Here is a 24,521-nt window from a genome sequence, read left to right on the forward strand (position 1 = left end):
CTCTGGCTTTCACATTAACTAGATTTATGAAATCCAGCCAGTCACTTAACCTCTCTGGGAATCAATTTTCTCGTTTATAAAATGAGATTGGTACTACCAAGCTTTTTTAATTCAAAGATTCTTTTTAAAGGTTTTTAAAAATTGCTAAGAGTTTCCATGTAGTAAAAGCTGTACTTTTGCTGTCAGCTGATTGAGAAAGTGCTTATTTTGCCTACTTTTGTTTGCCTCTGGAATGACTCAGAACCCCAGAGGCAGAGACCACCAGTTATGATATGCAGGGTAAAGTAGCCTCTAAAATTTGTACTTCTGTGAATCTGTGTACTCATGGAGGATATTATTTAAAGCATGAATGGGGAGATTTTTCTTTTTGGCCATGATTCACACACATACAAAAGAGAGAACTGAAGATTACACCAGATTAAATGCAATAATCAAGTGCTACTCACCACATTAGAAAATTAGTCACTACTACTTTTTTGATGCAAACAAACACAAGTGTATTATCCTTTGTCCCATCCACATTTATAGAGTGGTACCAATGACTATGTATTTGAATAGAGATACCCTTCTAAGTCAATATTTTAATAAGGAATCATCATGGGAAGTTAAATAATAAGCCAGAGATGGCTCACCCTATTTTTATAATACATAGAAATTTGCTGCTAATATATAGAACTACAATTGATTTGTACCTTGACCTTGTATTCTGTGACCTTGCTAAATTTATTAGTTTTGGTAGTCATTTTGTAGATTCCTTAGGATTTTCTTTGTAAACAATCATATCATACACACCTACCGACAGTTTTGCTTCTTCCTTTTCTATATTTATGCCTTTAATTTATTTTTCTTGTCTTAGCTATTATTAGAACCTCCAGTACAACGTTTAATAGAAGTGGTAAGAGTAGACATCTCTGCAGTTCCCAATCTTAGGGAGAAAGCACTCAATATTTCATAATTAGGTATGATATTAGCTACTGGTTTTTTTATAGATGCCCCTTATCAGATTAAAAGAGTTCCTCCTAGGCTTCCCTGGTGGTGCAGTGGTTGAGAGTCCGCCTGCCGATGCAGGGGACACGGGTTCGTGCCCCGATCCGGTAAGATCCCACATGCCATGGAGCGGCTAGGCCCGTGAGCCATGGCCGCTGAGCCTGCGCATCCGGAGCCTGTGCTCCGCAACGGGAGAGGCCACAACAGTGAGAGGCCCGCATATCGCAAAAAAAAAAAAAGAGTTCCTCCTGGGACTTCCCTGGTGGTCCAGTGGCTAAGACTCCATGCTCCCAATGCAGGGGGCCTGGGTTTGATCCCTGGTCAGGGAACTAGATCCCATGTGCCGCAACTAAGAGTTTGCATGGTGAAACTAAAGATCCCGCCTGCTGCAACTAAAGATCCCACATGCCGCAACTAAAGATTCCGCGCGCTGCAACTAAGGCCCGGTGCGGCCACATAAATAAATAAATAAATATTAAATACATAAGTAAGTTCCTCCCTTCTATTCCCAATTTGCTGAGTTTTTTACATAAACCAATGCTGAATGTTGTCAAATGCTTTTTCTGCCATTTTGGCCAAAAAACATACTCTATAAGATTTCAAGCTTTTAAAATGTATTAAGACTTGTGCTATGGCTGAGTATATAGGTTATCTTCATGAAGGTCCCTTGTGCATTTGAAAACAATGTCTACTGTGCAGTTGTTGGATATTGTATTCCAGTTATGTTTATTGTTCCTGAGATCTTCCAGGTCTTTACTGATGTTTTGTCTCGTTTTTATGTGAAATAACGAGAAAGGATTGTTAAAATTATCAAGTATGAGTGTGGATTTGTCTCTCACCTTATTTCTGTCAACTGTTTGATTCACATATTCTGAAACATTTTTATTAGGTATATACACATTATAATTTTCCTATCTTTCTGATGAATTGACCTTTCTATCACTATGAAGTGTTCTCTTTATTTCTGTTAAGAGTTTTTGTCTTAGAGTCTACTTTACCTAATACCAATGAAGTCATTCCAGCTTTCTTTTTTTTTAAATTTTATTTATTTGTATTTTTGGCTGAGTTGGGTCTTCGTTGCTCTGCGTGGGCTTTCTCTAGTTGCGGTGAGCGGGGGCTACTGTTCGTTGCAGTGTGTGGGATTCTCATTGTCGTGGCTTCTCTTGTTGAGGAGCACAGGCTCTAGGCGTGTGAGCTTCAGTAGTTGTGGCACGTGGGCTCAGTAGTTGTGGCTCGCGGGCTCTAGAGCTCAGGCTCAGTAGTTGTGGCGCACGGGCTTAGGTGCTCCGCAGCATGTGGGATCTTCCCAGGCCAGGGCTCGAACCCGTGTCCCTTGCATTGGCAGGCAAATTCTTAACCACTGCGCCACCAGGGAAGCCCCAGCTTTCTTATATTTAGTATTTTCAGGGTATATCTTTTTCTGTCCTTTATTTTCAACCTGTCTGTGCCTTTATTTTATTTATTTTGTTTATTTTTTTTGCGGTACGCGGGCCTCTCACTGTTGTGGCCTCGCCTGCTGCGGAGCACAGGCTCCGGACGCGCAGGCTCAGTAGCCATGGCTCACGGGCCCAGCCGCTCTGCAGCACGTGGGATCTTCCCGGACCGAGGCACAAACCCGCGTCCCCTGCATCGGCAGGCAGACTCTCAACCCACTGCACCACCAGGGAAGCCCCTGTGCCTTTATTTTTAAAAAGCAACTATTATAAAACTAAAGTATGTTTGTTTCTACCCAAATAATGAAAATCCCAGTTGAATCTTTCTGTAAAGGTAGGAGTCCTTTTGTAATGTAAACAATGACCCTGTTTATTCTTCATAGAAATTCAGCATCTCTGACCTTATTTTCTCATAACACAGGGCACACTTGTGCACATATTTACTCTACACAGAATGTGATGTGCTTAGAGTCAGTGAGGCTAAATTGGTAGGATCTGAGAAGAGTACTGTGGGCTTCCAAAATATGACAGCCAGTTTAATTTGAATTTATATTTTTGGTAATTACTGAGGAGACTCAAATTATAACTGCATCTGCATTTTCTCAAGGAACTGGCCTTTTCTATTAAAGACATTAAGGGAATTGGGCCTGGAAAATAAGGAAATACAGGAGTTTCTGTTTGAATGAATCACTGTGCAAAAAATACAAAATGTTAACATTGGGAAAGCCTTTTATCACTCATCCTTATCAAGCATTCTGGGCAAATAAAACCAATGGGTGCTGGCATAAAAAATGAAGATATAGTTACAGAACGAAGACTATAGGCAGTAGCTCATTACAGGGCTGTGAGGATGACAAAAAGTAGATGCAAGACTCTCTGCCTTAATGAATTTGTAATTGTGCAGTATCTTTTCCCTTTGCCTCTCTTGCTCCACTCTCCACCATTCTCTCACCAACTCTGGGCCCTGGCTGGCTGACTTTCTGGAATGAATCAACGGGTTCTGGCGCTCGTTCTGTCGCAAAAAGTGTTCAAGAGATGGTAAGACAAGCCAAGTCCATCTCAGATCAGATTGCACGGGGCAGTGATTTCACAGAGACTCAAGAACCCTATGACACTAATACTGAGAACACAGCTTATGTGAAATTCCTCCCATTCTAAGGAATTTCTCTCCCACTCAAGAAAGCAAGTGTGAAGACTAGTGAAGATGACATTATTGGGATAACTGTGGGCTTATGCACTAATTTCAGAACTTCAGTATTATTAGCAACAGCAGGCTTGCTTCATAACTATGGCAACACGCTATGGCTGAGAACCTTTGCTATGTGCCGTTAAACACTAAATCAATTTGCACTTTAGTGTGCTTAAGAATCAGCTTTGCTAAAGATTTTTAACTTGTTAACTTGCAGATTCTTGGGTTCCACTCACGAAAAATTCTAATCCAGTAATTCTGTGAAGGGACTTGAACAATGCACATTTTTTGGCAAGGCACGTACCTGATTCTGAAACAAACCATACAGGGAGAAACATGTTCGTGGATAGTAATTGGCATTAAAGCCTTTCGACCAGAAGAATGAATTAATGACAATGGTCTTTTAGAAAGATTAATCTGGTCACAGGACACAAGACAGACTGGATGTGGAGAGAATAAGGACCAGAAAGGTGGAAAAGTGAAGACAATAGATGGAAGTGAGCACGTAGCACGAAAAGACTAGGAAGAAAGGAAATGAAGGGAAGGGACAGATGTGAGCGAAGTGAAGAATGAGTAGGTATTTATTTACTGAGTGTCATGGTGTGGTGGTTTAAAACATGCTGACAAGTTTTTGGGTTTTTTTTGGACACTCTCCTAATTAAAAAAAACTGGATTCTAAGTTCCTGCTCCTTGAATATGGGAGAATTAGTGACTAATTTCTAACAAACAGAAAGTGATCGATGTGATGCATGACCTTTGAAGCTAGGGTAGGGCTTCCTCTGGCTCTCTTGGGTGACATGCCTTTGGAGCCCTGAGCTACTGTGAAGTCCAGTCACCCTGAGACCTCCATGTGATGGGATAGGAAAAGATGCTTGAGGAACTCCAGCTGTTCCACACCCCCGCTATTTGAGTCTTCCTCCCAAATCAAGCATCAGACATGTTAGTAAAGAAGCCTAACTCCAACTACCATTTAAATATGATGTCCTGAGAGATCGTGAATGTATGTATAGCTGATTCACTTTGTTATACAGCAGAAACTATCACACCGTTGTAAAGCAATTATATTCCAATAAAGATGTTAAAAAAAAAAAAGCTTCAAGTCATTAATTGCAGGGGGAAAACATCCACATTTTCTTTACTATTTTGCATGAGCATGCTAACGCTTAGAAAAAAATTTGTTAATTAAAATTAAATCACTCCCCTTTAGAAGCAAATCAAATTTGTCTCCCTTAGGAATAGGAAATCAAATTATGAATCTGTCAAGTCAATTCACTACGAAAGCAGGATGACAGCCCTCTGAGCATTTTTCATTTTATCTCCAAGCATTTTTTAAAACTATATTTATCTAGTTGAGAATTTCTCATATATCCAATCTCACTCACTCAAACTCAGAACTTAACTCTATTCTCAGACGTAGCCATGTTTCTTAAGTCCTCATCAATGGACTCTGAGAAGTGATGTGTGCTGCCTTGGGGTCTGGGACTTAAGCAGTTGAGCACGTACCTTCTCCACTCTTCTCCCTCTTCCAACCACCTGGAAGTAACCATGGCAGCGACCTAGCTTTCACCACGCAGATGTCAACCATGTCCCAGGGAAGTGGTTATCAAAGTGTGCTCTCGAGACCCCTGGGGATTGCTGAGACCCTTTCAGGGAGGAAACAGATCAAAACTATTTTCATACTAACACTGAGAAACTGTGTGCCTTTTCACTCTCATTCTCTCACAGATGTACAGGAGTTTTCCAGGGGCTACATGAAGTGTGATATCATAGCAGCTGGACTGCAAAAGCAGACATAAGAACCCAGCTCTCTCATATTAAGCTAGAACTTAAAGGGATTTGGAAACATGTAAAGCAATGTTTCTCATGTCTTTTTTTTTTTTTTTTTTTTTTTTTGTGGTACGCGGGCCTCTCACTGTTGTGGCCTCTCCCACTGCGGAGCACAGGCTCTGGATGCGCAGGCTCAGCAGCCATGGCTCACGGGCCTAGCCGCTCCACGGCATGTGGGATCCTCCCGGACCGGGGCACGAACCCACGTCCCCTGCATCGGCAGGCGGACTCTCAACCACTGCGCCACCAGGGAAGCCCTTTCATATCATTTTTTTTTTTTTTAGTTTTGGAAAACATGATTGCTTTTCATAAAAATGTGTTATCTTTGTTAACCTGTATGGATTTATTGTAATTTTTAATGACCATATTTAAAGATTTCAGTTTTAATTTCTCATATGCTAAATATCAACAGATATAGTCCATGTACATGAAAGCTTTTTGAATTCTTTAATAATTTTTAAAAGTGTTAAAGAGTCTTATGACCTAAAAAAACTGAGAACCATTGCCCTAGGGGCTGGAAGAACGATAACTTGGAAAGAACCTGCATCTGTGAATGAATGTGAGGACTGAAGCTATGAATGAATGAGGGCCCTCATTCACGGAGAGGCTGTCACATACAAGAGAAATAAGTTACTGTGTTACTCCACTGTACCACTGTCTTTTTATTATAGCATCTTGGCTTCACTCTAAAAAATACAGACAATAGTCATATGAGTAGGACACTACTACATCAAAAACTAAATTATATGGTATTGGTTTTCTTGGGCAATAAAGGTACAGATATTTTAGATCGGAAGTTGGTGACCCTTGTTATACCATTGCAAAACGATTGGTATAACTATTGTGATAACTTGGAAGGCAGACCATGTTCTTATGGAGCCCAAAGTTAGAGATGAAATGGCTAGAAAGAGCTAGAATGTTAGTATGTGTTGATGTTCTCTGTTGTGTTTGGCAACATATAACAAGAAAAAGATAAGCCCAAGAAAGAACTGACCAATTTGCAAGCAGATAAAGAAAAACGAAAGTATCTGGTAATTTAAGACCTTATAAGATTGAAAAAGCCAACTGCTTCTATACCTCTAGACAGCAGAATATATGGCTAGTGCTGTTCAAAGGACTCCCAATAACTACCCAACTCCTTCCAAAAGTAGGGACCCAGCCCCAAGGCAAAACCCAGACTAAGAATGTTGCCTTCCTACCCAAGCCTGTTGTTTTATATGGCCTCAAAGTAACTGCCATCAAGATGAGAAAACAAACAAAGCAGCTTAATATCTATTGATATGTCCAGAAAAGGACTTTGAATGTAGTTACAGGTACATGGAACTACCTGCAAGCAAAAAGAGCAGAAGCCTACCAAATTTTTGAGAAAATGCAAAGCAACTATAAGCCTAGCCAGAAAAAGCTTGTGTATTTTTCACACTTAAAATACCTCCCCTAAGGAAGGCGTAGTCTCCAACTCATCACTTTGATGTGACCTGTGACCATGCAGAATAATAGACAATAAGAACTTCTCAGAGGGCCACGGGACTCAGAAGAGAACAGGCAAAGAGTTACTCCTTGAGAGAGAAAATGGAGTTGCCAATGGGCTAAGCCAGGAAATCACTCCACTTTCAGGGCAGAGACCCTTGGCAATCCCTGCCTCACAGCATTTATTTGCTGCGGTTCAGGGACTACCATTTATATTGACCAAATTCCCTTTTCTGAATAGGAGCCTCTATTTCCCTTCTTCTGGTATTACTCCTCCATTGCTTATTGTTGGCAGGGAGGTTAGATAACTTAATGTTTATAGGTGTCTGTGATGAGGAATCAAATCTGGACCGAATGGAGAGAACTGAATATCAATAAAGATTCTCGACTTTTGAACTAGATGATGGGGTTCTGGTCTGTGTTCTTTAGGGAGAGAGTGAGTACATTCTGTATGGGAAGAAGGGAGCATGGAGACATTTGGATGGTCAGAGGGGCAAACTTGCATAGAAGCTGCTAGTCAGTTCTCCCATCCTTCCACAGTAATAGAACTGGACTAAGTTTCCCAGCCTGCCTTGCAATTACAACACATCTAAATTCTCAACAACGTCATGTGAGCAGAAGTGATGGATGCCACTTCCAGATCTGGGACTTCAGACCTTCGTGTTCTCTTCCCCTTATGTGCCAGTTGGAACCCATATGTGATGGCAACCCTGCTTCGATCAGACAGATGATGACATGGCCTAGGAGGTGGCAGAACAACAACTTGGAAAAAACCTAAATGATCTCAAGGAGAAAAGCTGCCCAGTCAGTCTGGACTGTTCATGTTGACATTTTTCCCTATGAGAAAAAAAAAAATACACTTCTTTGTGCACTTAAGTGTTAGGTCTTTTTGTTACAATGGTCTTACCATCACTAGTGTATATGGCTGATGTCAGGAATCCATAGGTCTTTTTGTTACAATGGTCTTACCATCACTAGTGTATATGGCTGATGTCAGAAATCCATCTCTTCCTATGCTCTGGACCTGTGAGGAAGTCTTGGGGAAAAATTTCTGCCTGTGTGTTTATACATGTCCACATGTTCAGTTAAAAAAAAAAAGCTGGTTAAAGAAAAACTTTGAGGAGTGTGGTATAATAAAATATATATATTTAGTGTTTGTCCCTGATTCCTGACACAGAGCTTCTAAAACACTTGGAATTTCCTGAGTGATAGGAATGTCTTTTGTTGTTTGTAATTAGCACCTTCTGACTACACTTGAGTCTAAGCTAATGAGGTGATTCAGGGCAGGGCCACTGGATAGCCTCAGGATGGAGTTGGTTTGCTGGGAAGACCAAGCATGAGACAAGAAGGTGAGAACTTTCAGCCCCATTCCCCCGCCTCCACGGAGGGGAAGGGGATTTGAAGACTGGGATATAAAAACTCTTCAGCAATGAAGTTTGGGGAGCTTTTGTGTTTGTGAACACACTGACGTGCTGGGAGGGAGGTGCACCCAGAGACGGCATGCAAGGTCCCTGCCATCGTCAACCCCATACCTTGCCCTACACATCTCTTCTATTTGGCTGTTCCTGAGTTGTATTCTTTTTTTTTTTTTCTGAGTTGTATTCTTTATAATAAACTGGTAAATGTAAATAAAGCATTTTCCTGATTTCTGTGAGTTGGTCTAGTGAATTATCAAATCTGTGGGGGATGCCATGGAAAGCTCCAAATTTACAGCTGTTTGGAGAGAATACAGGTGCCCTTAGGGCTTTTGAATGATGTCTGAAGCGGGGGGGCCATCATGTAGGACTGAGCCTTAACCTGCAGCGTCTGTGCTAACTCCAGATATTTAGTGTCAGAGCTGAATTCAATTCTTGGACATCTAGTTGGTGTCAGATGATTGGAGAATTGGTGTGGAAACTCCCCACACATTTGGTGTCAGAAATGGTACCCAAAAAAATGACATCACAGGAGCTTAAGCCTATATAGGGTGTGGAGTAATAGGGACTGACCCTAACACTTTGCTTTACATAAACCCTGCAGCTTTGCCTCTGCACTCTCCGAACTCCTGCAGCTCATCAAAGGCAGCACCAACTTCAGACACCACTGGACTGCCTGAGGGGGCAAGAACCTCTAGGCTGCAGTGGCAACCTAAGAAAATGTTACATTGGACTTTCCTAGCCTCAGAAGGGTGGCTCAGAACAGTAAATGCAAGTGACTGTACATTCTACAGAGAGATACCAGACCATCTCATGGAATCTGCTAGCAGGTGTCCCCAAACTGATACCGTGACCCTTCACCCATTGTGGTGAAGGCCCATCACTCATGACCAGGCTATAGAAGAGAAGGTGGAGATTGATCAGGTGTGCAGAGAGAGCTGCTGGAGAGTCATGCATTTTCTGCCCCTTCCTCACTACTTGCCCCATTGCAACATAAGGAAGAATTTCAGGATTCTGAGACACCACTTTAGGTTTCTGAGCCTGAACCAGGCCCAAGCTGAGGATAGCAGACATGTTAAACTGAATGAGAAACTGAAGTTTTGATTTATATTGGACTGGGCTTTTTTTTTATTAAATTTTTTTCCAGCTTTACTGAGATATAATTGTGGACTGGGCTTTTTAATACCTAAAAATGAAACTATCTGTGACCAGGAAAACTCTAGGATCTGCCTGAGTTATTATCCAGGGGAGAAGCAAGAGACATAGCATGTTTGAAAAGCGATAGGCAGAAAGAATCACTCAGCTTTTCTGCTTGTACTCGCTAAGTGCATTTCATTTGAAATGAAGTGTGGACCAGGTTTGGGTGTGAATTCCTGCCTGATTGGCTCTCAGGCTTCCACTGTAGCCACGAATCACATGGAATGGCTGACATAGTACCCATTTTCAACAGCAATATCATTTGGCAACAATAGCAAAAGCAAAAAATTGATTTTTCTAGTTTTTCTCTCTTCAAGGCCAGAGCAATTAGAACCAAGCCCGTAAGCTGAGTAAGATAGAGGTTCTGGACTTGCTGTGGGAGGGAGAGATCTGAGGAGGGGAGAAAGATATTGCAGCACAATAAGCATCCCCAAAACAGTTAATGTGAATATTCAAAGACAGCTTTCATGAAGCCATCTTTGGCCTTGAACTGCCTAACTCCACACTTCTTTTATATGAGACATAAACTGACAACTTATTTGACTTAGTTCTCCTTGATATAGTATCGGTCATATATTAAAGGCTTCTCTAAATAAGAAAAAGAAAAACAAGTTTGTAGAAAAATAGGCAAAGGAAAGCAGGCATTCACACAGGGAAGAAATACAAATGGTGAATAAGTATCTGAAAATATACTTAACCTCAGTAATAACTCAAGACATATAAATATAAAAAGTGAAATACTGTTTCTTACTTAACAGGTTGGCAAAAATTTTAAATATGAATTATATCTGGTTGGAAAGGGTCTGGAGAAATATACTGTTATTCAACATCGATGGGACTATAACTTGGAAAATTTTTTTTGGAGGACAGTTTGGAAATAGCTATGAAAATTAAAACTGCATTTGTATGTGAGCATGCACACATGTCCATGCCTGGGTGTGTAAAAGTGTAGTATATAGAAAAAGGCCTGGAAGGATATATAATAAGCTTAACACTATTTCTATGTCTCAGGAGAGGATGGGCAGTGGAATGGAAGAAGGCCATTAATCGACGTTCACTTTTTACACCAGGACTTGAAATTTGTTATTTTTTGTAATTAACATTTTTCAATGAAAAATTAGACACACTAGCTTTACAAAGATTAAACAGATATACAAAATATTTTAATTGATTTATTTCTCTTTCAAATAGATTATTGGGTGTTGAGCAGGCATAGTCTACTCAAATTTGAGTAAACTTTGGCACACTGAACCCTGCCTTGTTATAGGCAGGTGGTTTAGTGTTTCATACACCGGTGAAGAGGGCTTCCTTAGCTGTGAGTGTAGGGTGATATTTTACATCCCCGGGCAGTACTGAATAAGCCTTGTTTTAAGTGATTAAAGATTAAAAATACAATCTTAGGGAAAGTATTCTGAAGTAAAGGTTAGAGAGATGTGCATTTTTGTTAAAAAATAATGAATTCTATTATTGGTTTTTATCTTTTCTTTTTGGCAGAGACTGTGTTCAGTTTTTAAGCATGTGTGCCAACAAAATGACCTTCTGCCAACCCAAATGAATGTACTTGTTCATTTTCAGATTAGAATTCATTCCAAATAAGAGCAAGTCTTCCAAGAAATATATATATATATATATTTTAATCTCAAATATTTAAGCAAAAAAAAAAAAAAAAAGGTCATTTAAAAGATAAGGAGACATTCTTACTTGGTCCTCAAAAGATAGAGCCTGGGCAACATCTCTGGGAAATCCATCGATAACAATGCCCAATTCCTCAGGCATTTGCATCAATTTTTGTTTTATCTCTGTAATTGTTGTTTCCTTTTTTAAGAAAAAAGATGAAAAACCACAGTTAAACTTACACTCACAAGTGGTATAAAAATCTTTGCAGAATAGAAGCAAATTATACAACAGTACCTGAGGGGCCAATTCTCCAGTGGTAATTATTTTGGCAATAAGACTCCATTTCCTATTGCTGCTGGCACTGTGGATCTTCTTCCTTAATAATTCTCCCACAGAAATGTATTGAAATCCATAACGTTCAGCGATTTTCAAACTCTGAGTACCCTTTCCACTTCCGGGACCACCTATCATTTAAAACAGGCAAGATTGGGACCTTCTGATACAATAAGAAACACCCTTTCATACAACTATTATCTTCATCTTGAGATTCAGAGTCTAGACCAGTACCAGGGCAGAAACCATTCTACTTGTGGCATCTCAGTGCTACCTCTGAATGCAGAGAAGGTGTAGATTTAGCCGAGGAAAGGGTAGAATTGTCGTGATTGATTGTATTAGATGAAAGAGACATTTTTTCCCTTACCGATTTTAGTAAACTACTAATTTTAAAAATTGAATAATGCAGTTGAAAGAAAGCGCTCCCGTTTTTCTGTGTAAACTCTAATACTTTTATCCTCTGTAATCAAAGAAAAATCTATGAGATACAAAAAACAATGACTGCAATGGCAGAAATGTGTTACATCCGAACAAAGAGTTAATGTGCAGTTTTGTGAAACGTAAAAATTAGTTTTAACCAAAGACACACCAATATTGACATGGCTTATTTAAATCTTTCTTTGAATTGTCTGTTCATCCATCTCCTTGCCTTATATCCTTTAAAATTCAAAAGAAGTTTTATGCAATAAATACACAGAGTGAATGGAAGAGCTCTTTAAGGTAGAACAATTTCGTAGAACTCATGATAGTTTTGATTTTGTGATACATTAGCATGAAATAATCAATATTTTGCAACATAAATCAATACCAATAATCAGTAACTGCCATTTATTTTTTAAAAGCATAAGCACTAAAAAATTATAAAATGTATGTCTCAGATTTTATTTCCAAATCATATTACATTATTTTAGTAAATTTATATTTCTAGACAACCTAGACTAACTGGAATCTAAAGTCTGAGCAAATTTCAAAATAAAGCACATAACAATCATCCCAGTCTGATTTGTTATTTGTTGGCAATTATAAAAATAAAATATTTTAAAATACTTAATCATAAATTATTGACTGTAGAAAAATATTTTTAAAAGTCAATGATAATAAGTAATGAATTGTTTTTGGTGCTATTCACTGAAACATAATTATAATTGGTTAAGCAATATTAAAAATTCAATAGAAAAGTGAGTTGATGTTCTCTCTACTAATTCAATTTATCAAGTTTTTTGGGGGTAGCAATCATTTTACATACCATTATTTAGTATATTTTAAGAAATTCTTGTTGCAAATAACATAAGCAAAAAAGAATGGTGTTTGCTTCGCTTTGTTCTGGATTTTGTAAGAAGAGTTCTGAGTGAGTGAACTTGGTTGGCTAGGGGTTACTTCCTCTTTAAAAATTTTAATGTGCAGAATTCTAAGATCAAATAGTATACTGAGACCCTTTCCTTAACCTCAATCCCAAATAATGATCCTAATAAAACTGGTTTTTGCCTTTTCATTGCCTTATTAAACTTATGATAGAAATTTGTTTACATTTTTGACATTGTCTTTCTAAGAAACTCTAAATCCAACCCTATTAGACTTACCACTATAAACTACTACTGTATTAAATTCATTACTTCACAAATGAAAAGTTTTGGTTCCAAGTAGCTGCTCTTGGCCTATTAAGCCATGGGTAAACCATGGACTGGCTTGAAGACAAATAATTATATGATCAATGCCATCGACAAATTCAAACTAATTTGATCCCTGAAGAATGAAAATTATCTTTCATATTTTCACACCTGATCTGACAAATCATCAAAATAAGAGAACATATTGAATTTTTAAAACTTCAGACATGCTAAGAAAGTTACGGCACTTCAAGGAAAAACATTTTTTTGTCAATTAATGGAGGCATTAGCAGACAACAAAAAAATACAGTTAGCACAATTGACAGAGAAGAGCATTAATTTATTGGATGAGTTTGATTACCGGAGCTTCCTAACAAACTAATCTTACTTTCTTCTCCCTGAAACCAGAGTAAGTTTAATTTTGCTATATTTATTTAATTCTACTACTTATAAATATTAGGATCCATCTAACCCTTAGATTTTATGATTATGCTAACATAAGAGAGATTCATTAATATCTGTGCCAAGAAGGTTACCTTCTTTAAAAAAAAAAAAATCTGTATTGCCAGAAGGGAAATTTTGCTTATTTGGATGTGGATATCTGTACCTCCCCCACTCTTTTTCAGGTTGGAACTAATAAAAATTTGTAAGGTTCAGGTACAATTATTTTATAATTCCTCAAAAGTCATAAAATTGTCTCAATTTTCTCAGATAACCTCAGATTCACTTTTTCTGTTCTTCTCTTATCTCAGTCCTCTAAAAGTTATTTACACTCATTGGTTCTGTATCATTCTTGTAATACATAAAATGTTACAACACACAGTGTAAGTCTAAAACCAAAATCACACCCTTGGGAAGCAAGTTGATTTTACTGAGTAAAAAAGAACTGTGAAGTGTAGGAGATTTAAGCATTTATATCTTCTCCACAGATCTTAGTTTACTGAAATAGTTTAATCATTTTCATATAAAATTCACAATGCACAAAAAATTCACATATATGTGCTGTTTTATGCAAGAACAACTTGTTTTACACCTTTTTCATGGACAATCAAGCCTTCATTTGTTTACCCTGATAATAATCGCCAATATTGTACTAACAGCAAGAAAAACAAAAATGAAAGACTATCTCATTTTAAAAAGGTGAAATAATTTCCAATTATTCTCCACCTGTAGCTCTATTTTTTAATGAAGCATTTCCTTGTCTTCTAGGTAAGGACCCCAAATTTTTAAGCACACACACAAAAATTCCACCTTCAAGAATAGAAAGAGATTTATGGCATAATAGTGGCTGCCATAAACCATGAGAATATTTTGACTTTTAGAAAGCTGATTTCTGTACTCTCGTCTTACAGTTATTTTTCTATAATATAACAATTCAGGGATAAACATATTTGCAATTTCATTTTCATTACACTTACAGATGTACAAACATCCCTCCTTCTAGACTGGTGAACTTAAATTCTTATTCTAGTTTGGTGTGTTTATTTGCATGTTTTTTCCCCAGTTGCCATCATCGTTACATCTTCTGGGAGCAGTACTTCTTTGATTGGGGGCTGTATACATTTGGCCCTCGGTTAACAGTTACTGGCTAGAATAGCTTTAACATCTTACGCTAGATTTTTGCTTTTGGTCATCTTTGTGAAAGCTGAGTCAAATTGGAAAGTGAGACAATGACTACAAATGTTTCATGTTGACGGGGCTCTTCAAAATTTTATAGCTTTTGAGGAAGTTAGAATTTGCAAAAGTGGTCAAAAATGCATTCTGCAAAATTACTTAAGACATTTTCAATATCTAATCCTTGTGAAATGGCATCAGACTGATATTTTCATATTCAACATAAGATTCATTGTGGCAATTTAAAAAATTAACTATTATCCTTGTTATTTTCATTAATACTCAGATGTTACGTGCTGTGTAAAACACTATTCTATTAGATTTGCTTGTCTAATAACATCAAACTTAGATTTTATCATTGGTGCCAGTCTGTCATAAGGAAGATTCATTTACATGAATCTTTACCAACATATTATTATTGTTGTTTACTTTTTGCTCTGAAGTTAATAGTGAATAAAAATTCAATTTGTTGAATTAAAGGGAAAAAACACGTCATGTTTAGAAAACTTCTAATGGATTCAGCTATCTACGTTAAAAATTAAGCAAATAAAAACCATAAGATGGTAAATCTTCATTTATTACAGAGAATTTCTATGACATTGTAATGAGATTCTATAAAAGTGCAATAAGCATTAGATTATATAATTATAACAATATATGTTTTATTGAAAAGTATGCTAAAAATATTTCCATCCTCTGTCTCTCAAGCTTTTGTTTCCATTGTTTGTCATTATCCAACTACTTGCAAATATGATGTATAGTTGACATAAGTTTTGAAATGTAAATATATAAACAAAGTGAGCAACAGTATGAAAATTTTGCTTTCTGTCCTCGTACCTATGACAAGAATGATTTTGGGTCGAGGTCTAGTAGGATCAAAGACCTCATACTCCTCAATTAACTCCGCAGTCTCTGAGAGGTCTGTGTCACTTTCTATGGAGAATTGATGGATTGGAGGGAGCCGATCATACCGTCGATAAGGAAAGTTTGAATTTTCAGGCATTACTGCAAAAGAGTAAGATAACTTTGAAACGGAAAAAAAAGCACAATAAAACATTTTTTTGCACTTAACCAATTAGTTGAAGAAATTTAAAAATGAAATGAGTCTGATTTTTTTCAACTGGAAGAAGACTCCCGTCCCCTTAAGTCGTCAGCAAACTTTTCCTTAAAGGGCCAGATAATCAACATTGTGGGCTTTGAGGAACAGAGAGTCTCATACTCCACTTAGCCAGGAAAACAGTTGTAGACAATAAATAAACAAATGGGGACTTCCCTGGTGGCTCAGTGGTTAAGAATCCGCCTGCCAAGGCGTGGTACACGGGTTCAAGCCCTGGTCGGGAGGAACCCACATGCCGCAGAGCATCTAGGCCCATGTGCCACAACTATTGAGCCTGTGCTCTAGAGCCCACGAGCGACAGCTACTGAGCCCGCATGCCACAGCTACTGAAGCCCGTGCACCTAGAGCCCGTGCTCCACTGCAAGAGAAGCTGCCACAATGAGAAGCCTGAGCACCGCAACGAAGAATAGCCCCTGATCACCCAACTAGAGAAAGCCCGCACGCAGCAACGAAGACCCAACATGGCCAAGAATTAAATCAATCAATCAATCAATCAATCAATAAACAAACAAATGGATGTGCTCGTGTTCCAATTAAACTTTGTTTATAAAAAACAGGCAGTGAGGGGCTTCCCTGGTGGCGCAGTGGTTGAGAGTCCGCCTGCCGATGCAGGGGACACGGGTTCGTGCCCCGGTCCGGGAAGATCCCACATGCCGTGGAGCAGCTAGCCCCATGAGCCATGGCCGCTGAGCCTGCGTCTCCGGAGCCTGTGCTCCGCAATGCGAGAGGCCACAGCAGTGAGAGGCCTGCGTACCGCAAAACAAAATAAAACAAAACAAAACAGGCAGTGAGCCAGACTTGGCCATGGGTCATAGTTTGCCAACCTCTGCCCTCGAGGAACCTTCTTAAGTACTGCCTAGTCTTGCTTGGTAGTTGGTATACATCCTAGTCACCGAAAATGGTGCTCCTAGAGTTTTGTAGCACACACCTTCACAACTTTCATAACCATATGCAGCTGCCGATCGAGGCAATGCTTATGCACAACGTGTTTCATTTATCCATAAACATAGATACGCAATCACTATGATCCAGGTACTCTGCTGTAGTCCAGTGGAATGGCTTGGTGGCATAATGCACAGAAACTTAAGGTACTGTCACAAGACAGGTAAAGAGCAGCAAACAATTTCTATATTTGGAACATCTTTCAACATCACTTAACTTTACATTCTCAATATTTATTATCTTTAATCTCCTTGATTTAAAAAGGTAACTATGAAGATTTAAATTTACATCTACAACAGCAATAAATCTTTGCTATTTATTGTCAGACATGTTAGTTAGTGTGTTGAGGATGGTTCAGTAGAAGAATACAGTAAGAGGGAGTCCTGTCCCCACAGAGCTTACAAACTAGAGCTCACATGCTTATATCTGAGAGCGGTATGCACACCAGGCAGGATAAGTGCTAAAATGAATATCTCTTATGGTAAACACCATAGGAGTTCAATTGATGGGTAGATCCATTTAGGCAGGAGTGGTAGAAAAAGACTGCAAAAGAGGCAGGCCTTGAACTTCGAAAGACTAGAACAGGTGATGAAAAGTGGAAAGTATTTCTCAGTTGGTAGAAACGAAACACAAAGACTCAGAATCGGAAATACAAATGACATGTTCAAATAGATCAGAAGACAGAGCCGGCAAGCCCAAGTGAGGCAGATGCTCTCTACCAGCTATTGCTGTTTGATTCATGGATCTTTCCTTCCTCATTCATGTGCTGGTATTCAAGGAGGCAAAGAGAAGCCCTAACTACCCAAAAAGCACCTGCACAAAGGAGACGGAGGTCACCTGGCCTGCCATGAGTAATTTGGCTAAGCGGATTACTGGATTTTAGCAAGGCATAATACTCACATTTCCTCTGGAGATCAGGTAGAACTTTCCATTCTCTGTTGATACAGTAAATGAGGTCATTGACTACTGACTCATGGAACTCACTTTAATTCCACGAAAAGAGTGAAGTAGTCTACAGATGACAGTGGATATTCTTTTTTTTTTTAATTTTCTTTATTTTTGGCTGTGTTGGGTCTTCGTTGCTGTGTGCAGGCTTTCTCTAGTTGTGGCGAGCAGGGGTTACTCTTCACTGCAGTGTGCAGGCTTCTCACTGCGGTGGTTTCTCTTGTTGTGGAGCATGGGCTCTAGGCGCCCGGGCTTAGTAGTTGTGGCACGGGGGCTCAGTAGTTGTGGCACGTGGGCTCTAGAGCGCAGGCTCGGTAGTTGTGGTGCACGGGCTTAGCTGCTCCGCAGCATGTGGGATCTTCTTGGACCAGGGATTGAACCGGTGTTCCCTGCATTGGCAGGCAGATTCTTATCCACTGCGTCACCAGGGAAGTCCCGACAGTGGGTATTCTTTAGAAAATTCTGGGAAGAGCTATGTCAGGAAAGGCACTAACAATATTATCCAGTTCTGCCTTGAAATTGAACGGCTTCACCCAATGCAGGGCAAAACTCTAAGCATTATCATTGATTACCTTCTTCCCTCACTCTTCATATCTATTCCCATAGACTTCTCTCCAAAGCATATCCCAAATGCACACGTTTTTCTCCATCTCCACTACCACAACTCATCCCCAAGCCGCCATCATTTATCTGGACTACTGTAGACTCTATGAGTTGCTTGCTCCTACACCACAGTCCATTGCTTGAAATGTTCTTTCCTTGTTGATCCCATGGCTGACTGCTTCTTGTCATTCACACCTCAGCTTAAATGTCACCTCCTATAAGAGGACTTTACTGACCTTTTAATCTAGGGTAGCCAGCCAGTTAATTTCAAGGACATCATCCCTTACAATAATGCTCTGCACAGCACCTACCACTTCACCATTGTTTGTCCTCTCCCACTAGAATAAGTTCTATAACAGCAGGGACCTTTCCTATCTGGAACTTTGTATCCCTGGGAGCTAGAACTATGCTTGGCACAAAGTTAGTGTCCAATAAATACTTGCTGAACCAATAACAAAGAGAACAATCTTGCTGAAGTAGATGGTGCCCATGGAGAAAAGCCAGAAGATGGGTAGGTAGAGTGTGGCCACAATGTGGAGGGCCTTGATCACCAGGGTAAAGGGTTTAGCTTTAATCTGGTAGAAAGCCAGTGGAGGTTTCTGGGGGGTAGAGAAATGACATGATGAAATATGAAATATATTTTTTAGGAAAATTAACCTGGTGGTGATTAGAATGGATTTGAGTAGGGAGAAACTAGGAGCAGAAAGGGTAGCAGCTAGGAGGCTGTTAAAAGTAGTTCACAGGCAAGAGGTGAGGGCTTAGACTAGAGGGGAAGTAGGAGAAATGGAAATGAGTGGTTGGATATGAAGGACATGATTCGGATTCAGATATGAGAGATGACAGAAGATGACAGCTCAAAAACAATTGCCAGGTGTCAAGTCTAAAACAATAAGGAACATATTGCATTTCATCCAGTATCTTTCCACCCTCTCTTTTATGCTCTAGAAATACTGGGCTTCTCTCCTTCCTGTCTTTATCCTGGCTTCTTCCTCTATGTCAGAAATCTCTGTTCTCTGTTCACTAGTATACTCTCATCTCCATCCTTCCCTAGTTGACACCTACTCATCTCTCCGTCTCTTAGTATTAGCATATCACTTCTTCCAGGAAGCCTACCCTGCACTCCGGCTTAGGTTGGATCCATCTGCCTGTTAATATGGTTAGTTCTATAGCATATGGTATTTTCTATAGCATCCATTGTGCTTCTAATTATATTTTTAACACCTGACTTCATCACTATAGGGCAGGTGCCATGTTTGTTCATAAGGGCAGGCGCCATGTTTGCTATTTTTTGGTGGTTACATTCTCGGTCTTAAAAGAGTGTCTGACACATAGTAGTACTCAATAAGTGGAGGAGGGCTGGTTTTGAAGCAAATATGATATGTTTGGTTTTGGACATGTTGAGTAAAGCTGACAATGAGATATTCCAGAAGAAAAGCTCTATGGAGAGTTGGAGCTATGGGACTAAAACTCTTATTTGTGAGTAATTATTTGTTCAATTGTATACAAACGGTAGAAAAAAATGGCTGCTCACCTCATATTTACGGTACAATGCTTTAAAGAACTGTCAGCTAATAATTTATCCTTGCTTTTATCATATTTTTACTTAGGAAAGTAATTTGCTTACAAATTATTAAAATGTTCTATTTCACGGAATAGTTTTTCATGATAATTATATATTAGCATGGTTATGTCAATATTTCAGCAAAAAAATGCATGAATCACTTTTTGTTCCTAGACATAATAATAGTGCTTACAGTTACAGGGAAGTTAGCAATTTTGTCGATTTTAATAAGCTATTCTGTAAATCATAGTTAAAAACCTACAAAGCACACACGTGCAAAGCATTTCATAAAATAATATTTTATTATTATAGGATTAATCAGTTTAGAAACCATTTTCTGTCTTTTAGCCTACATTCCAGATATTAAACAGTGTGATACAACATTCTTGTCACTATAGTATGTGAAAGGTTTTATTTGATGATTAATTAAAAGATCTCTGAGTTGGAATTCTGGTAAAGTACTAGCAGATATGGAGATTCTAAAATTAACTAGTGATTTCAGTTCTAATGAAAGTTAAATCTACATTTTCCATTCCTATTTTAGCTTATCCTGCTAGATCAAGAGTTCCAAACTGGTCATCTGTGGGCCCAACGTAGCCTCATAGATGTGCTTTGTTCAGCTCGACATTTTTCCAAAATTTGTGCTTGACTCCCTTTAGACAATGATTGTTCACTCTAGTTCTGTTCTCTAGTTTGACCACAGTCTCCACCATTCTCTATTACATACTTGGCCTGCCTGGCTTCTACATATAATCAAGTCAAGTAACAGTATAAAACAGAAGCATTCAAATTCATTTTGTTACAAAATGGCCACCTTATATAACCAGCTTTTCGACTAAGTGAATGTCACATCCTCTTAGACTTAAATTTAAGAACATAAAAATATCTTAGACTAAATCCAGTAATACCTAAGGTTTGTTAGTGCTTTAAGGTTTAAAAAGAAATTCCCCATATTTATGTCACTTGATTTAACAAGGGCCTAGGGCATGTATTTAACATTGAGCCAGATTCTAACATATGATGACACCCTGGGAAGGAAGTTAGCCCTTTTGGGAAGGTGTATGAACCCTTCAAGCTCACAAAAATATCATTTTATTCACTTAAGCAGTAATTTACCAAGTGGTGTGCTGCAGTGGTAACTGCTTAAAGGTTCTCTCTTGAGCACCCAAGCCTAAATCACCTAGTGGTGACCCTGGATTGACAGGGAAGGAGTCTTCTCCTCTCTGGAGATGTTTCTGAGACAACGTCATTTCTGCTTTTTTCTCCCTGCTTGTGTTTCTTAAAAATTAACACACTCTGACTTTTCCCCACATCATGTTCAAATAAAATCTAAGTGGGTCATGACTAAGTAAGATAAAACAAATTAAGATTTATTTCCCCCTTGTATTTATTGCAAATAGAATTGTCTCCGCTTCAAATTCTGTCTGTATAACTGAAACTTTTCATGGTACAATTTTTGAGAATGGCTTAAATTTTGAAAACAGAATGATTTGGGCCACTGGGAAAGAATTAATTGGTTTCCTCTGATTGGAACTGATTTCATTTTGCACATACTATTGTACTTCTCAATTTTATCTGGAGCCCAAAAGGCTGCTTAGCTGATTTTGAACTAATTTTGATAAGCACATATTTCAGAAAGCTGGAATACCATGAATCTCCTCTAGTGAATTCCAGTTCTTAGTTCCAAACTATCCCTAAAACTGTTAAACAAGTTTATGCATACCATTTCTTTTGTAGCACCCAAATGCCTAATCTCATGCATTGCATTCAGTAGCTGCTAAATAAATCCTTCTTCAGTTAACTGGTATAAACTTTACATGCATTTATGCAGATGCATTAATATGAACTCTGAATTTGGAAACACAGTAATAAGTTAAATCTCTTCTGAGTTAATCAAAAAATGTGGTAGTTATACAATAACTATCAATTCTGTCTGTCAACTACTCATTTATTTGGAAAAGTCTAATTTGCAATTTTAAGAAAAATTCAGTTTGCTAATGTAATTCATTTTACAAAATAACGAAGTCAGGACTTCCCTGGTGGCGCAGTGGTTAAGAATCCACCTGCCGATGCAGGGGACAAGGATTCGAGCCCTAGTCCGGGAAGATCCCACATGCCACAGAGCAACTAAGCCCGTGCGCCACAACTACTGAGTCCGCATGCCACAACTACTGAAGCCCCCGTGCCTAGAGCCCATATTCCACAACAAGAGAAACCACAGCAATGAGAAGTCCGCACACCGCAATGAAGACCCAACGTAGCCAAAAATAAATTAATTAATTAAGAAGAATAAACAAAATTAATGAAGTCAGTAAAAAATTTCATTGAGCTTACAAAATTACATACAACGGTATGTAATTTTGTTTGTCTTATCATGGAGGTGATTAGAATTAGTAGCAGAGACAGAATAGTCACATTCCAGGGCCAAATATCCTTTTAGGTGCTGGGAAACCTACTAAATTAAATCATTGCCTACAGTTTGTATGATAGGTTTTAAAGAAAATTGCTCTAAGTATAAACTGTCTATTATTCTACAAATACATTACCATTTCTTAGAAAGGATCTCCGTGACTGCCCTCCATTGAGCGGAGGTAAGGTCTTCTTCTCCTGGCTTACAAATGAATCCCACTTCACCTTGTCACAGCCGCCTAGTTCCTTTACTTTCTGTAAACAACTTTCCAAGTACTCTACTGGGTCTTCAGGCTTAGAACACATCAGTCCATTCAAAAGGCTCTGAAATACAACACAATATGCCCACAGAAAATATGTTTTTAAACCACCTTTGTCAAAATAGTGTATATCCCGTCTTTAAATTCTGGGTTGTTTTGATTCTTTGCATTTAAAAAAAAATAAACAATTAGAGTTGAAATTATGCTCTGATTGAATAATTAAAATACCCCCTTATATCCTTGACCAATTAGTTTTCAGCTCAGTATTCTGTCTTTTAAACCATTAAGGCCAACTATACTGTTTAAAATAGAAGAACCTTATCAATATGAGATAAAGTGCAGTGTGTAAAAATGCCCCAGTCATGATTTATCTCATTCCTACCCATCCTTAAAGGCTCCAAGCCTCAGTTTCAGAGGATTTTTTAAGGATTAAAAAATGTAAATATTTTGTAAATATAATGTATTTTACATACATATAATGTACGTAAATATTTGTAAAGTACATATTAAGTGCCTGGAACATAGTAAATAATAAATGTTGGTGGTTGTAATCATCATCGTCATCATCATCATCATCATCAGGAAGTCTCCCCTGAGCCCTCAGGTTGGCTTGTGGACCCAACACCCTTCCTTGGTGTTCATGATACCCAGAAAAAACTATCTTACCTGTCATTCATACTAAAACCACCAGTTTATGTGTTGGTCTCCTCTTCTAACCTACAAACTCTTCAACAATACAGTGTGGGTCTTATTTATTTCACAATATCCAGCCTCTGACACTTTCCCTCGCACAAGGTAGGTACATACTGAACTGTTCTCTACTTAGAAAAAAAAATTTCACTCAAAACATAAAGACTGAGTTTAAATAAACACATTTGATATATAATAAATCACTACAATATCCATTGATATTACAGAGGAAAACCTGGTGTCTGATATTTCATAAGTATTAATTTCTAAAAATGCTATAAATTTGGAAATGCTGATTCCTGGGAACTGAACTGATGTGCAAAATATTTTCCTTTGGAGTATTTCATGGAAAAAGCATAGAGGATTATTACCACCATTATTAATGCACAAAACATACACCTTTGAAAAGCTGACATCTTTCCTAAATACAGTATTTTATTTTCAAATTATTCTTGTGCAATTTGCTCTAAATGATAGGCAGTTCCTACCAGGTACATTTGTTCTCTGAAATCCTAAATAACGTAGGTTAGAATGTTCAATCAGAGGAGTTCAACTGCAGAGGGAGCAGAAAAAACTAACCTGGGCATCCACAACCAGTTTGTATGTCAGGGTCTGTGCTACACACACACACATTGCGTTTAACTCCTCGGATTCCTCCTACCTCAATGTAGCTATAACTCTGTGGCAGGGCTTACTCAGTATCTTTGCATGCTTTAGCTTACCCAATGCACTTCCAGCCCTACGTGGCATTATTATCGCCATTTATAGACTAGGAAATCCTGGCTCAGAGATGTTAGTGAGTTGATCTAGGTTACTCAGCTAGAAACTCGTAGGCCTAGGATTCCAAGTCAATGGTTTTGATTCCAAAACCCATATATTCCTCTCTCTACATCTTGCAAAAAATATGATATGGGATTTAAAAAGTGCCAGATTTTCTGTGCCCCATACATAATCCAACTGCAATTCAAGTCACTCAAGATTAGGTTTTTAGTTTTTTGATCCCTATTATTGCCTAAAATGAGTGAACGCACTCAATGAAGATTTTTTTTTTTTACTGGAAACTATGGTTCCAGCCTCCCTAAACATACCTGACTCCACAAAGGGTACTGATTTTAGAAGGAGGAATGAGGTCCACTCCTTCATAGATAATTTAAATCCATTCTTCTAACAGTCAGCCAGAATCGGGGATCCAAAACAACCAGCAAACATTTTTTACTCGGTCTACTTGAGTCAACCCTTTGAGAACCTGAACAATCTAATTTGACTTGCCCCAGTATTCAAATTAATTGCCAAATCTTTGCTCTAAGG

At 38.5% G+C, this 24,521-nt stretch overlaps 1 protein-coding gene across 4 annotated transcripts in view; it reads right to left on the reverse strand.

Moving 5' to 3' along the window:
* Positions 1 to 24,521, reverse strand: part of AK5 (adenylate kinase 5) — a 237,057-nt gene that overhangs the window by 209,767 nt on the left and 2,769 nt on the right. For 2 of the 4 annotated variants that reach the window (XM_033864681.2, XM_073788201.1), the window contains exons 2-5: positions 22,401 to 22,587; positions 15,524 to 15,691; positions 11,427 to 11,596; positions 11,217 to 11,330 (exon numbers count right to left, since the gene is read on the reverse strand). In XM_033864681.2, coding sequence (XP_033720572.1) covers positions 11,217 to 11,330; positions 11,427 to 11,596; positions 15,524 to 15,691; positions 22,401 to 22,587 — 639 coding nt within the window. The remainder of the gene's footprint in view (positions 1 to 11,216; positions 11,331 to 11,426; positions 11,597 to 15,523; positions 15,692 to 22,400; positions 22,588 to 24,521) is intronic. The other 2 variants (XM_033864687.2, XM_073788205.1) reach the window with 2 other exon arrangements.

This window comes from Tursiops truncatus, chromosome 1 (assembly GCF_011762595.2).
Source record: "Tursiops truncatus isolate mTurTru1 chromosome 1, mTurTru1.mat.Y, whole genome shotgun sequence".
Taxonomy (NCBI): Eukaryota; Metazoa; Chordata; class Mammalia; order Artiodactyla; family Delphinidae; genus Tursiops; species Tursiops truncatus.